Consider the following 15,011-nt stretch of genomic DNA (forward strand, 5'->3'; position numbering starts at 1 on the left):
TTGACTGAGAAACTCTTCTTTTTAAGAAAGGCATTTAATGCGCTTCACTTCTGCTTTCTAGTGATGGGAAGTTAAGATCATTCTACATATTGAGTCTAATTCAGTGAGATGAATGAACTTTTTAATATGAGAAAATAGAATGAAATTTTTACGAGTTTCCTCCCAAACACTTCTACAACCAGCCCAAATGTTGAGCACACTATAAGCAAGTCAGAACTATAATGCTATAAGGAAGAGAAAAGAATCATGCATTGTTTACATGGGTCTTTTGTCTATAATTAACTTAGATCAGGCGTGACCAACCCTGTTCCTGGAGATCGACCTTCCTGCAGATTTCAGTGCAACCTATATTAAAACACACCTGCCTGTAATTATCAAGTGCTGTTCAGGTCCTAATTAATTGGTTCAGGTGTGTTTGATCAGGGTTGGAGCTTAACTTTGCAGAAAGGTCGATCTCCAGGAACAGGGTTGAGCACCACTGCCTTAGATTATCAGACTGGTCTCCAAGTTTGAGTCGTTTGTTGTTCACATGATCCATAAATTTAACCAACACATGCAATCTGAGCTGGAAAGAATTCACCTTTCAAGTCTTCATTTTTTTGAGTCGTTGGTTCATCATCTGACAACATCATATAAGCTACATAACCAGCCTGATCTCACGAGGAAACGTAAGTATTTTAAGTTTTGTCAATTTAGTGGCGATTGTACGAATTAGATCGTAAGAATTCATACGAATTAGCCACTAAATCAAAACGTCACAAATTGCTGTGAGATTGCGTTGATATAACTTATGCAGTCTGATCCTTCACTTATTCGTTCCAGTCTCGAGTCATCAAACAGGTTTTGAGTCAAACGTGAAACTCTAAGGGCCCTATCATACACCCGGCGCAAGGCGCAACGCAATTGTTGTTTGCTATGGCACGACGCAACTGACTCTTAAAGGGAATGGGAGATGAGACTCTGATTGGTTTATTCTCAAAACACACCTATAACTCATTAAGAGAATAAGCTCAATCCTGTTAGACCATGCGCCATGGCGCAAAGCAGATTTTTTAGTCCTAAAAATAGCAGAAGTAAATAACTGACATGCCCTTAATGCTTTTGCGCCCTGCGCTTTGTACTTTGCACCTAGATCGTCAAAATAGAGCCCTAAATGTAATTAAAGTGGCTAGTTCATGTCCTTTATACAAATAAAGTTTTAAAAATAAGGAAATGAGACACATACGTTATGATAAAAATAATAATGCACCTATTTAAAAAGAGGATATGGGTTCATTTACTCATTTATATCCAATCTTGCTGTAAAGTCACATGAAAAGAACTTATGACGCAAACTCAAGGACTCAAAAGATAAAGGCTGCGTCTAAAGTCGCATACTTCCCTAATATTTAGTACTCTAAAAACAGTATGTGAGCCAATTAGTATATCCAAATACATAGTATTAGAAAAACAGTGCAATGTAATAAAACAAAAACAGTGTAATAGCAGTTTGTGACTATGCCAGGGGGCAGAAAAGGACGAATGTGAACGGACAGAAATATACAGTAGCTGTAAATACCCTGCTACTTGTAAATAAAAATGAAATAACGAAATAAATCATTTTAATTCCTTCATTAATCATTAAAAACTTTAACATTAACGCACTTTTCTAATAGTCGTATGGTAAATTCAAATGTAGAACCTACATGAGTAGTATGCGATTTCCAACGCAGCTCAAATCTTTTTTCGGCTGTAACTGCAAACCATTGACTAAAGTCTTTAACATGAACAATTAATCACTCAAACTTGACAGAAGACTTAAAAAAAGGGCCTAATCTCCTCCTCCTCCTGTGCAATGTGTGCATGCAGGTTTGAACCAATCACTCCCTCAGAAGACTCATCGTTCCTGAGTCATATTAAAGATTCGTTTAAAATGAATAAATCGTTTAAGGACCCATCAGTACTGTTTTTGAGCTCAGTGACAGCTAAAAAATAACATTTACCATTTATTCACACCCAAGTGGTTCTAAACTACATTCTTTCTTCTGTAGTACTTGTGTTCCAACTATGCAAGTCAATGGCTGCCTATTGCAAAGATTCTTCAGAAAAATCTTGTTTTGAATTTAACAGAAGAAAGAAACTCATGAAAGTTTAGAACCACTTGAGTGTGAATGTTCATTTATGGGTGAACTGTCTCTTTAAGTGAAGTTTATGAGTCAGTCACTGGTCGTCATCTCACACTGTGCTGTTAACCATTGGTAATCCCAGATGTTCAATCCACACATAATCATGTAGAGAAAAGAGGCATCTTAATCATATTCCCACGCTTGATGTAAAGAGCAGGAGTGGAATTACAGCACCGGGGGTTTGGGGAAAATATCCCAGCATCCCTGAACTCTGGGCCCCTTTACTTGGTTATCATCATCAGAGCGTGTTTTGATGAATTCAGGGACTAGAGAACTGTGCTGGGACTTTGATGATCTTACTTGAGGACCCGCTGGGCCTGGAGGACCCACACTGTCCTGAGCACATGTGCAGGAGTGAGGAAGAGCAGGACACTTGGCTTCATCTCGCTGTAAAAAACACACACACACAAATGTATTAAACAATCTGAAACATTCTAGCACTAAACAGTTCGTTTAAGAAATATACATATGAAGAAAAGATAAATACACTATAAAAATTGAATACACAAACTTTCAAAGTCAATTCAACTTACATCAATCAAACAGACTTTAAAGAAGTTTGAAGAAGTTAAAATTTGCATAATTTAAAAAATAAGTTGAAACCAAAAAGTTAAAGCTTAAAGGGTCACGAAACACCAAAACACATGTTTTGAGCTGTTGACAGTCGTATATGTGTCCCACACTGCTAAAAACACTATTAGGACACATATATTTCACTAAAAAGTGAAAATTGAAAATGAAAATTTTTGTGTTATTTCGAGCAAATTTGTACTTCCGGTTTGAAACTAATTTTTGAAGCTGCGTCATGGCCATGAGATCTTAGCGTGTATTCCAGCGTGTAGACTGGACGGCTGTACCCTGGAGTACCTTATTAGGTCTCTGAGTGTGCTGCATTCATTCATGAGTAAGACTTGGTTCAAACCAATCAGCGCGCTCTATTGTACAACTTCATTAATATGCATGATAGCTTTGAAGCTATCTGTTAAAGTGTTCAGACGGCAGAGAGACGACAGGTTGTGTTGCCAAACGGGGAAACAAGAATTATTTTGAGATACGGGTCGTCAGTGTTGCTTTTATAATTTGCTGCAGTGAAGGTTTGGTTTTCATTTTCCTTCTATGAGAGCGCAGCTGGACTCACGTGTGGATTACAGTGCACGCTACGCGCGGCAGAAATACGTGTCTAAGGGACATTGTTTACCCGAGAGCTTTTCTCATCTGGAAATGGTAAAATCCGGATTTGTCTCTCGTCTCCTTTTAATAAAGACGCAGCTCCAGTTGGTGTTGATTGTCCTGTCTCTATAGATTTTGTAAGTGAGCGATTAGTGGTCTTTATTTGTTTATTCGGAGGCAAAGTTAGTTCGTATTGTCAACAGTACTCTTTCAGTGTTTAAAGACAGACCTTAGTCAAATGATTTCTAGGTTAATAAAGTTTACCGTACGTTATCATCGCTACAATATTAGGGACTAATAAATCTGCTGTAAATGATGCTCTCCGAGTGTAAACATGTAAGCACCACAATCAAACTTACCGTCATGTAGGATTTTCACTGCATTTTGTGACAGGAATAACACACGCGGCTTTCTGACGCTACCTACCAAGTGCATCTAGTTACCGAAAAATGCGGAGGGTTTTCTTCTCTCATTCGCCGTGCGGTAACAAACATTGCATGAAAAATACATGCTTGTAGCAATTCCTTGAATCAAATATCTTGTTTGTCTTGAGGGGCATGAATGAAATTCCTGAATGAAAGAGCCAAACTGCAGTTAAAGTCCGCCATTTAATAATTTGTCAAATATTTCGATTACTGAGGCCCATGTAAAAACAGTCACTGTCTTTCTCCCCTGCGTCTGTGTGTTTGTTTAGCCTCTGTGGGGGGGTTGGGGGGGTTTCATGGCCCTTTAACAGAATCTGCAATTTGCTATATAAAATTTTTTTTAGTTAATAAATAAGTACTAAATTAGTAATTATTATTTAATAGGCACTTATTTAGTAATAAATAAGTAAATCTAAATACCATATTTGCCTTTGAAATCATAACTTGCACTGTTTTACAGTATACGTCTACCTGCTCTACTGGACTGAAGTATGCGCACACTCCCTACTAATGAGCGGCTTTGGCTAAGCCCTTTAATTCCAGTCAAGACAAATGTTAAAGGAACAGTTCACCCAAAAAACTCAAATCCATATGTTCCATGGAAAACAGAATGTTTCACAGGTTTGGAAATATTTTTGGGGGTGAACACATGGTTTTTGAACATCTCTGAGATATTGCTATGGAGGCTGGGTTTCCATTACCATGTTAATGCGCATTTCAAAGAACTGTATGATAAACGAGTTAGGGCAAATGGCAAATTTAGAAAAAAAGTACTCAATTCTTGAAGTGGCTTTGTGCAAAAAAGGGAATTGTAAATAATGTGAGATGAAAAATCTCATTTGACAAATAAACTGACATAGCAAACAGTACACACACACACACACACACACGTGACTCTATTACACTGGATTTACTTTGATTTGACTAACACCTAATTATTTATTATGCTAATGGTGTGGGTTTAATGTGTGTGTGTTGTGTGGATGTCTGTGTGTTTTGATCATATATAGCTTAAAAGTGATTTTTCAAAGGTAATAAAAATGACTTTTCTCTAGAAAACATTACTTCAGCATTTCATGTTCTGAGTCAGTGTGTTACTTTTGTATTTATTTGTGAGTTTGTAAAAGTAAAGCTAAAAAAAAAAAGATAATTAGGGTTTTTTTCTTTTAAACTATATATTACATGAAGATATAACTAGGGTTTGAAGACAGCATTGTACTTTATGTAATTTCTTTGGAGGTTCAGTCCAGTTATGTTGACATTTCTTTTTATTTATTGGTAAACTAATATAAAATATGTGACTGGACCACAAAATTAGTCATAAATGACTTAAAAAATTAATAAATAAATAATTGGGATTCTACATTACATGAGATCTAAATACGCTTTCAACTGATGTTTGGACAATTTCACAACAATTTGAAGGTCTGGAATTTGAGGGTTCAAAATTTTCCAAAATACTGAAAAATATCAGCAATTTTTAAACTATCTTCATTGAACATGATATTTACTTTATATTCTAATAATTGTTGGCATGAAAAAATCTATATATTTCACCCACACAACGTATTTTGGAACAAAACCCTTTAGTCTAGTCACATATTACATAGCATTATAAATAAAAACGAATTTCATCATTATATACTGTATATATATATATATATATATATATATATATATATATATATATATATATATATATATATATATATATATATATATATATATATATATATATATATACACATACACACACACACACACACACACACACACACACACACACACACACACACACACACACACACACACATGTATATACATATATACACACACACACACACACACACACACACACACACACACACACACACACACACACACAGAACAGTCAGAATTATTACAGAATTATTAACCCTCCTTTGAATTTTTCCCAATTGATGTTTAACAGAGCAGGGACATTTTCACAGTATGTCTGATAATATTTTTCCTCTGAAGAAAGTCTTATTTGCTTTATTTCGGCTGGAATAAAAGCAGTTTTTAATTTTTTAAACACCATTTTAAGGTCAAAATTATTAGCCTCTTTAAGCTATTTGTTTTTCGATGGTCTACAGAACAAACAATATGTTAAATATATGTATATATGTTAATAATATTTTATGCATATTTGGTTCTCAAAACTATATATATAGTGTTAAGAAACATATATGCATAAAATATTATTTAAAAAGTGTAAAATAAGTATTTAAACTCATCATATTTGTAAATATCTTTTTTACTTTTGAATATGTTAAATAACACTGCAATTGCCATCAATGCAAACACAACATATATAACAAAAAATTGCAGATTATGTTGCCAATCATTGATATTTATTTAGGTTTTATATTAATTTCAGTAATATTATTGAATAATATGTACTGTACAGTACAGCTTTTAAAGTACTGTTTTTTTTTTTGTATTTTAGTACACCTATTATATGGTAGACTTAATTTGATTGCCAAACAAGTGGATCTACAGTACTTACAGTGTAATTAATTACAATTGTAAAACCTTTTATATTTTTTATTTCACATGTTAAGTTTAGTTAATTTTTAGTTAACTATAAATCATTGTGAAAGTCATTCCAAAATATATGTTTTTTTTATTTCACAAAATTCTGCTCAAAAAAGCAAAACACGTGGATCTAATTACATATTCATTGTAAAAATATTTTTTTTTTACAAAGTTATGTTTTTTTTATTTCACATGTTAAGTTTCTAGTTACTATACTCTCAAAATCATTACACATTTAATTTTTGGGCTGGAAAAGCAACAAAAACTGCCTTTAGAATCTGTCTGGCCCATGCTCATCGCTGACATCATCTCAAATCTGTGTTAATGTGTTATTTTAGAAAGAGTAACCTTTGAACTGAGCACCTTTCAGTGCTTTAGGGCAAAACGATGACAAACTGCAGCGAAGGGACTGACCAGTGATTCATTACGGAGAAGGTCAATCGCCATGAAAAGGGAAATCCTACTGAAACACAACAGGGAATTGCTGCAATGCCTGACGGCTGTATTTAAGGGAAGGATTGTTACCCTTCTCTGATTACAAGAACCTTTTGAAGTGAATGAGCTTTTCTTTGTGGGGGTTAAGAGAGCTTTCACTGAAAGCCACCATTGAACAGTCAGTCGACAAAAACATAAAGCTGGAAAACATAAGAGTCGAGATCCTTCATTTTCTTTTCAGCTTAGTCCTTTTATTAATCTGGGGTTGCCACTGTGGAATGAACCCCCAATTTATCCATGCCCTTCCAGCTGCAACCCATTTCTGGGAAACATCCATACACACTCATTCACACTCCGGACAATTTAGCCTACCCAATTCACCTTTACCGCATGTCTTTGGACTGTGGGGGAAACTGGAGCAAACGCAGAGAACATGCAAACTCCACGCCAACAGGCCCAGCCGAGGCTCGAACCAGCGACCTTCTTGCTGTGAGGCGACAGCACTACCTACTGCGCCACCGCGTCACCCTGCCTCATTTAGTTTAGCTAAAATTTAGCAGAGTTCGTTTGTTTTTTTGGTTGGTTTGTATGGGCAGGTGTGAAAGCGGCAATCTTACTTGGGTGCACATCAAAACACCATATGGAGACCAGTTTGAAGAGGTGGTCTCAATAGGTTTTCAAACAAACCTGGGCTGGCCCAAATGCAAAAGGTACTAGTGCTTTTTTAGACTAAACCAGCTACGATGTAAATTTCGGGATGTTGATGCAATGATTAACTGATTAAACTCTAAATTCTTTACAGTTAATTAATCATAAAGGCTTCTTAACACCACTTTTCTGCACAGAACAAAACTGTTATGACTAATCAAAGTTATGCCAACTCTGCGCTAGTTTAAAGTTACAAGCTTCTACACTGAGGTTAATACACACGCACGCTGGATTAATTATGGCTCATGCTATTAACTAAGAGCATTTCACATATCACATCTTTTATGTGGTCAATTTCATTATTTCCAATGGAGGCACAGGGCTTGCGTGCGTATTGGGAGCCTTTCAGACTGAGGTCCAGCACCCTTTGACTACATTTGTTCTCTTTGAAAGGGAAAAACTCAGCTAATATGTAGCTTACATTACATTTACATTAGACAAACCATGTTTTAGTCTTATTTTTTTAGTCTTTTATTTTTTTGTGTAAAATTATTAATTATGTTTAAATGCCAAAAACTTTTTTTTCACTTCCTTTTGAGTCCAAATAGAAATGGACTATTGTTTTTTTTTTTTATTGAATTATGAAAATAATGAATGCATAATAATCTTGATTACCATGATTATTCCTCTGACTATAATCATACAACTGAAATCTATAATCGTTGCATCCATATTATGGGTTGAAAAAAAGTTTTTTGTGGCAGGGCGCGGACAAACGTGAGTTGTGAAAACTAGTTGTGAGGAGAACCATTCTTTACTTTTTCTCCACTTATTGTTTACTTCTAGGGGTGTCACGATTTCGATTTTTAATCGAAATCGATCGAAATTTATGCTTAATTTCGATTATCGAATCAAAAAATAGAATCGTCGATGCTGCCACGCCCCCATGTCACGTCAGCTTGGCTTGCAAAGCAGGAAAAAAACAGGCTTGTTGAAGTGCTTGTTAAACTGCAGAAGCAGGAGACCCGTCGACAGAGCTTAAACCCTCTCCTCTTTCAATGAAGTCGCCGGTGTGTAAGCATTTTGGATTTCCAGTGAGTTATGTTGACAACGTTCGTGTTGTCGAAAAAAAAACAAAAAACACAGTTTTGCAAGCTCTGCTATGTATGTATTACGTACGGTTCGTCCGATAGACAACACCGGCATCGCGATCCTCCGCCCACCCCCGTTGCAAATCCGCTCGTGAAAAGTACACACTCAGGCCCTGTTTACACTGTCTTTGTTTTTAAATGCCATTTTATAACGACAATGATTTGACATCCACAGTGGCGTGTGGCATTTCTGAGCAGCCCTCCTTCCTCTCCACCTCTGAAAATGCACATCACGTGACCACACACACACAGACGCACACACAGCCATGCGCTCGAGACAGCAGGTCCAGGCAGTCAGAGGACTGCTTCAATCTTTCACTCACTTGTACTTAGTCATTTTAGCGCACACCTCAGATACTGTTGGCTGGTTTCTGTTGGTTGTGCGTCTTTTTTACCGACGCCATTATAACGACACAGATCACAGCCTATTCACGAGTCCCACAGAAATGTGATTGACAGGTGGTAATTATGTGTGTATCTTGCCTTTATTTATTTACTGTATGATTTGTTTATGGATAAAACAAAGACCATGCAGGTCAGGTAGTCTAAACGGTAGGCTACAAATAATTAATTGGTCATTATTTAATTAATTATTCATAATCGAAAATCGAATCGAATCGTGCCTTTAGAAATGAAAATATAATCGAATCGAGGATTTGGAGGATCGTGACACCCTTATTTACTTCTGTGTTGAGCAGGTGAGTTTCACATGCGTTAATTCTGACCAATGAAAATGCAGTTCAGGGAATTTGTCAAGCCAACAACTGATGTTGATGTGACTGTTTTTTGGTTGGTTTCAACTTTTTCGGTTTTGAGCAGTCAGTCTTGGGTACCAAAAGAGCTGAAAATATTACAATGTATTGTTTTTAACCTTGGTCAAATATGCGAATTAACTTTATGCGCAAAACTGGATTACCGCATAAAAGAAAAAAATATCGTTTCCGTCAAACGAGTCAAAGCGAATAAAATCGTCACTTCCTGATTCAACTGGCGCCAAATATCAACAGTAAAAACGGAATAAGCAGTGGTACGAGAAGCTGCGTGTATCTTTTCTTCATTTAATAAATGACTTGTGCCTCAGAAGGCAATCCTGACTAGTTTGAAGGCGTGAGCATATCCGCTCTTGATTCTGGACCTAAGATGTATATACAATCCCAACTTACCATTGCTGGAATATCACAACATTTGTCTCGACTTGTCCAGCCCAAACTGCAGACAATATCAAACATCTGGAGCTGGAACTGAGGAAGAGAAGAGAAAAAAAAGGAACGTGAACACAAACGGATGTTACAGATGGCTCGCATTGAGCGGCGGGACTTGGAAGTACACAAAAAAACATGCCCACATTTACAAGAGTGAAAAGCAATACAGACAGAATCGAATCCGTCCAGGCATGAACGGGTGGGAGGAAACACGCTTGATTGAGTATGAAGGGACAAAGGAAATGGCAGGGTTGATTCATGGGATTAATAGTGTAGTGCGTGTTTAAATCGTTTCTGTATTGAAGGGAATGATCGATCTCTACTTACTGTGGCCGACTGCTTCTTTGAACCGCCAGACTTTGTCATTTTTCCAAGGACTTCGTAGCCATCTGTGGAGACGTTGTTGGCTGCTTTGATCTGTTTCTCAGCCACCTCTTGGCAGTCGATGTTTAGTTTGACATTTTTCGGCGAAATAGAAATGTGAAGCTGCAAAAATAAAAACACATTTATTTAAATACCTTAATAATGCAATCCAACAAGAAGTTCAATCATTATTCTCTAGTAGACTTCTGCAGGTGTTACATTTTCTTTGCTGAAGCGTTTATATATTATATTATTGTAAAAAGCGGTTAGATACTTTATTTTAAAAAAGGGAGTAAACTCGTTAACTTAAAAGCAACAAGTTGACTTTACTTAAAAAGTGAGTAAATACAATGTCACTTGGAACAATTAAGTTACCTTAATTTTTAGAATTATCCACATAATTTGTTTACCTAATTATTTTTAAGGTAATGGGTGTACTCGCTTTTTTGAGTAAAGTCAACTAATTGCTTTAAAAGCAATGGGTTTACTCAATTTTTGAAGTAAAGCAAACTAAAAGCTTTTACGGTGTAAGCTGTAAAATGGGTGTAATCGGCAAAAATTATGTAGTGATTTATTTTATTTAAACATATATATTTAATAAAAACATAAACATGTTTTAATGAAATGAAATCAAAAGGGTTACGAAGTACAATAGGAAACAGTTCTCATTAGTAAACGTTAATGCAATACAATCGACAGTTAGAAATATTCATATTATAGTTGTTAAAGTTAATTTAAAAAATTACAATTTTATTAATATTTTATATAATATTATATTAATAATTATATTAATATTATATTAATATTATATATAATATTAATTATTGAGATTTATTAACTAATGCTATCAAACGATTACATTTTATCCAAAATAAAAGTTTGTATTTATTTTGTGTGTGTGTACTCACTCTTTATAAATATTGCGTATATGTAAATTAAAAATACATAAAATACAAAACCAAAATATTTACATATATATTTATATATAATTAGTATTAAATATACATATATAAATTTTAAATATAAACATTTTCTTTATAATAAATGCGTTTGTAGTTTTCATTCCATTGATTTTAGTTAAATTAATTGATGCTTAATACAACCTTGCTGTAACTGATGTTAAATACAACCCTGCTGCACAGAGTTAACGACCAAAGTCACCGAATTTACTTTAATTTTACATTTAAATGTTTTTATATTGATTCGGCTATAAATGATCACAACATTTTAAACATCGTAAGCCAAATTAACATGTGAAATGTTTCAAAATAAAAGTCTTCAAGCATTTGATGCTGTGATAAACAAAAATCTGAAATATTCTTAAAAAACACTCTAAAAGTTGAAATAGTAAATAATTATTCCCTGTATTTTGAAGTGCGCACAATATCAATATTGTGCATGTGCGTTATCACGATATATTGAATAATTGCATATCAGCATGCGTCCACTCTCTAGACATGGACATTGTGGGTCAATCTTAACGAATGAGATTCACAAAACTGCACAGTTGACAAAGAACACACAAAAGTCATCCTTTCCAAAACCATTTTCCCATGACAAGATGAACCCCACGGCCCGTAAACTATGTTCAGAGTTTCGCTCTCAACTCTTCCAATAACAGTTGCTGTCCAACTATAATGAGTTTAATTAGTTCATTATGTGAAGACCTGCCGCTTGTTGAACACCAAACGCAAATCTTCATGTCAGCAGATGATATTAACTGGTTTACCAACTGTAATTTCCCCTTTGAGTACACTATGAGGCTCTACATGACGATGCAACCACCAAAATGCTTTTTCCATCCTTTTTCAGGGGGGAACACAGCGTTTTCTTTATGTAGCGTCACCGCACGTCGCTATTATATCATTCTGCGGCTGACCGTCTAATGCGCTCATTCCCCATTCTGAGCTCCTTCAGTCAAAAAGTCTGACCGGCTCATGCATCTGATATTCATACAGATCAGCAGTCTAAAGGCGAGCTCGTATTTCTTGCCGCAATACTGTCAACATCTTTGGCAACCTGCATTAGGCTTCCCGCAAGGGGTCTGAAGTTATGGCTTTCAATTGAATGCTTCAGAAGTTTATCCAAATCAAACTGAATACAATATATTTTAATTTTAAAAGCATATGCGGAGATATGTCTTTGTTCGGCTGCAGTCCTCCCACTTCTTCTGGCTACTGTTGTTAACCGAATATGCCTGTCATGTAGTTTCATGATACTCTTGTCTAATCTTTTCCCTTGTCAGACTTTCCTTATATTTCGATCTGCCTCCATTTTGTAGTTGCATCTTATGTGAAATGTCTAGATTTGAAGCTAAATAAATTACAGAGCAAAAGTTACTGTAACGGCAGCAGTCAATGTGGTAAATTTGACTTAAACATGGCAACCACACGCACAACCAACTGATCGGATTCCTATTCACCTTATTCTCAGCTGTCGAGTGGGCGCTGCCATTTGAATCTTTTTGTCTCGCGACTTCCGGTCACATTCACTTCCATTCATTTTTTGACGTTAACAACTGCTCGTTACGCTGCTTGATGTTGCAATTTAATATTTTCTTATTATATTATGCTAATTGGTCTGTGTAGTCATGCAAACATTTGTTTGTTGAGCAAGTAGTTTGGCCATTTTCTGCCGTTTATTATTCCTAGTCATTTCTTCCATAGGCGACTGAATCGGAAGTTCTAAGACAATCGCGAAAACAGGCGCACTTCCGCATTTTAGAATAAGGTCAATGGAAATGGTTGCATTTTGTTTGCAAGATATCACGGAGAAACAGAGGTAGCTCAAACTCATTGTGAATACATGCCTCAACTTACATGTTTTGTGAAACGTGAAATACATTACTCATGGTACGTTTTGTTTCATGTTTCAGATGACAAATACACTACCTAGAGTACATTTTATTGTACATTTAGATGACAAATACACTAGAGCGTACAGTTTGATTTTCGCGAATCTGAAAAACATTATCTAGGGTATGTTTTGTTGTACGTTTCAAATCACAAAACACACTAGAGGGCGCTGTTTACATTTTTGCGAATCTGAAATACATTACCTAGGGTACATTATGTTGTACGTTTAAAATGACAAACACACTAGAGGGCGCTGTTTACATTTTTGCGAATCTGAACTACAATACTTAGGGTACATTATGTTGTACGTTTAAAATGACAAATACACTAGAGGGCGCTGTTTACATTTTTGCAATTCTGAAATACATTACCTAGGGTACATTATGTTGTACGTTTAAAATGACAAATTTTTTCAAGGTTTTGTGGTCCAGGTTCACATATTGGTGTCCACATGAATGTACAGGGAAGGTCTTTGCACACTGAGTGCATTTTTGCAAAGGACTAACGAATTTTTAGCATAACAAATATGAAAAAACGGGTTCGAAAACTTTGCACTTGATATGCAAAGACGTTTAATACAGCAGTGGCTGCGACTGACTACTTAAATATAGCGGGTTTGGTCACTTATGTCACAAATGCAATGAAGCTAATAGTGACGATTCTCTTTGACCAGCCGGTGATCAGCAGTGCATATACAGCATATTTTGGTAAAACTCACTAAGAAACCCACACAAAGTGTTAATAAAAGAAGCAGGTACAAGGTATAGAGTGCAGTGGGAAAACCGCCAAAAAGCAGCCTGATCTCACGAGAAAACGTAAATATTTTACGTTTTGCTAGTTTAGTAGCTAATTTGTACGAATTCGTACAAGTTCAATCATACGAAAATGTACGATTTTAAAAAGGAGGCGTGGTATTCAACCTCACCCCTAAACCCAACCGTCATTGAGTGATCAGCAAATCGTACTAAATCATACGAATCAGATTGTACGAATTGATCCGAAATAACCACTAATTAAAAAAGTTTCGAATTGCCGTGAGATTGCGTTGGCCAAAAGTGAGCCGTACCAAACCAAACTGCACTATATCATTCAATGGAAACCTTCTGTTCGGTTATGATGGATGTGCGGATATTTATAAAATTAGAACAATAATAATAGAGTAATAGCTAACAGGAGTATTGTGAATTGACCTTTAACAAAACTGAGAGAAGTTTTTAATTGTAAAGAACTTCCTCAACTTTCTAAAGGTTTCCTAAAACCCCAAGGTTTCCTTTTCATGTCTGCAGTCTGTAATTTGGTGGCCAGAGTGGTCAGTTAATCACCATCCTTACTCAGTATTGTTGATCTGTGCTCAGTCTATGGTCTGCCAGCGCCTGCTGAACATACAGCAGGAAACAGAGAAAAGCAGTGCAGCTCGGCATCAACCCTGGACCACAAACCACTTCTCATTATCACAATCCAGACTACATGACATCACATTGTTGATGAAGTCACTGTAATGATGTCTATGGGTGAGCCTCATGCAAACAATCACTACAAATTCAGGTTTTTTTTCATTTATTTATTTTTGGTATGTTCTCATTATTATTGCTGATGATTCAATTACTAAATGACATTTCTATACCGTAATAGAATATATGGTTATTTTAAGTACTAATGTTCTCTATTAACTATTGGCTTATTTACTGCCTATTATTATTATTTTTTTAAAAGATTTATTTTTGGCCTTTATTAGATAGGACAGTATTGAGACAGGAAGTGAAGTGGGAGAGAGAGAGAGGGGGTAGGGAAATGTCGTTGAGCCGGGATTCGAACTCGCGACGCCCTGACGTGCTACTGCACCATATGTCGGCATGCTAACCACTAGGCTATTGCGCCGACTTTTACTGCCTATTATTAAGATATTGGCTGTTTATTAATATTTCATTCAATAATTTTCTTTTCGGCTCAGTCCTTTTACTAATCTGGGGTCCCCACAGCGGAATGAACCGCCAACTTATCCAGCATATGTTTTAAGCCCAACACTGGGAAACACCCATAC

General features: G+C 35.9%; 1 protein-coding gene across 15 annotated transcripts in view; it reads right to left on the reverse strand.

Moving 5' to 3' along the window:
* The window catches only part of col12a1a (collagen, type XII, alpha 1a), a 188,018-nt gene that overhangs the window by 23,105 nt on the left and 149,902 nt on the right, over positions 1–15,011 (reverse strand). For all 15 annotated transcript variants that reach the window (XM_087291086.1, XM_087291085.1, XM_087291087.1 and 12 more), the window contains 3 exons: positions 10,080–10,238; positions 9,714–9,791; positions 2,466–2,552 (listed from right to left, as the gene is read on the reverse strand). In XM_087291086.1, the coding sequence (XP_087147212.1) occupies positions 2,466–2,552; positions 9,714–9,791; positions 10,080–10,238 (324 nt within the window). The remainder of the gene's footprint in view (positions 1–2,465; positions 2,553–9,713; positions 9,792–10,079; positions 10,239–15,011) is intronic.

Source organism: Danio rerio, chromosome 17 (assembly GCF_052040795.2).
Source record: "Danio rerio strain M-AB ecotype USA chromosome 17, GRCz13ab, whole genome shotgun sequence".
NCBI lineage: Eukaryota > Metazoa > Chordata > Actinopteri > Cypriniformes > Danionidae > Danio > Danio rerio.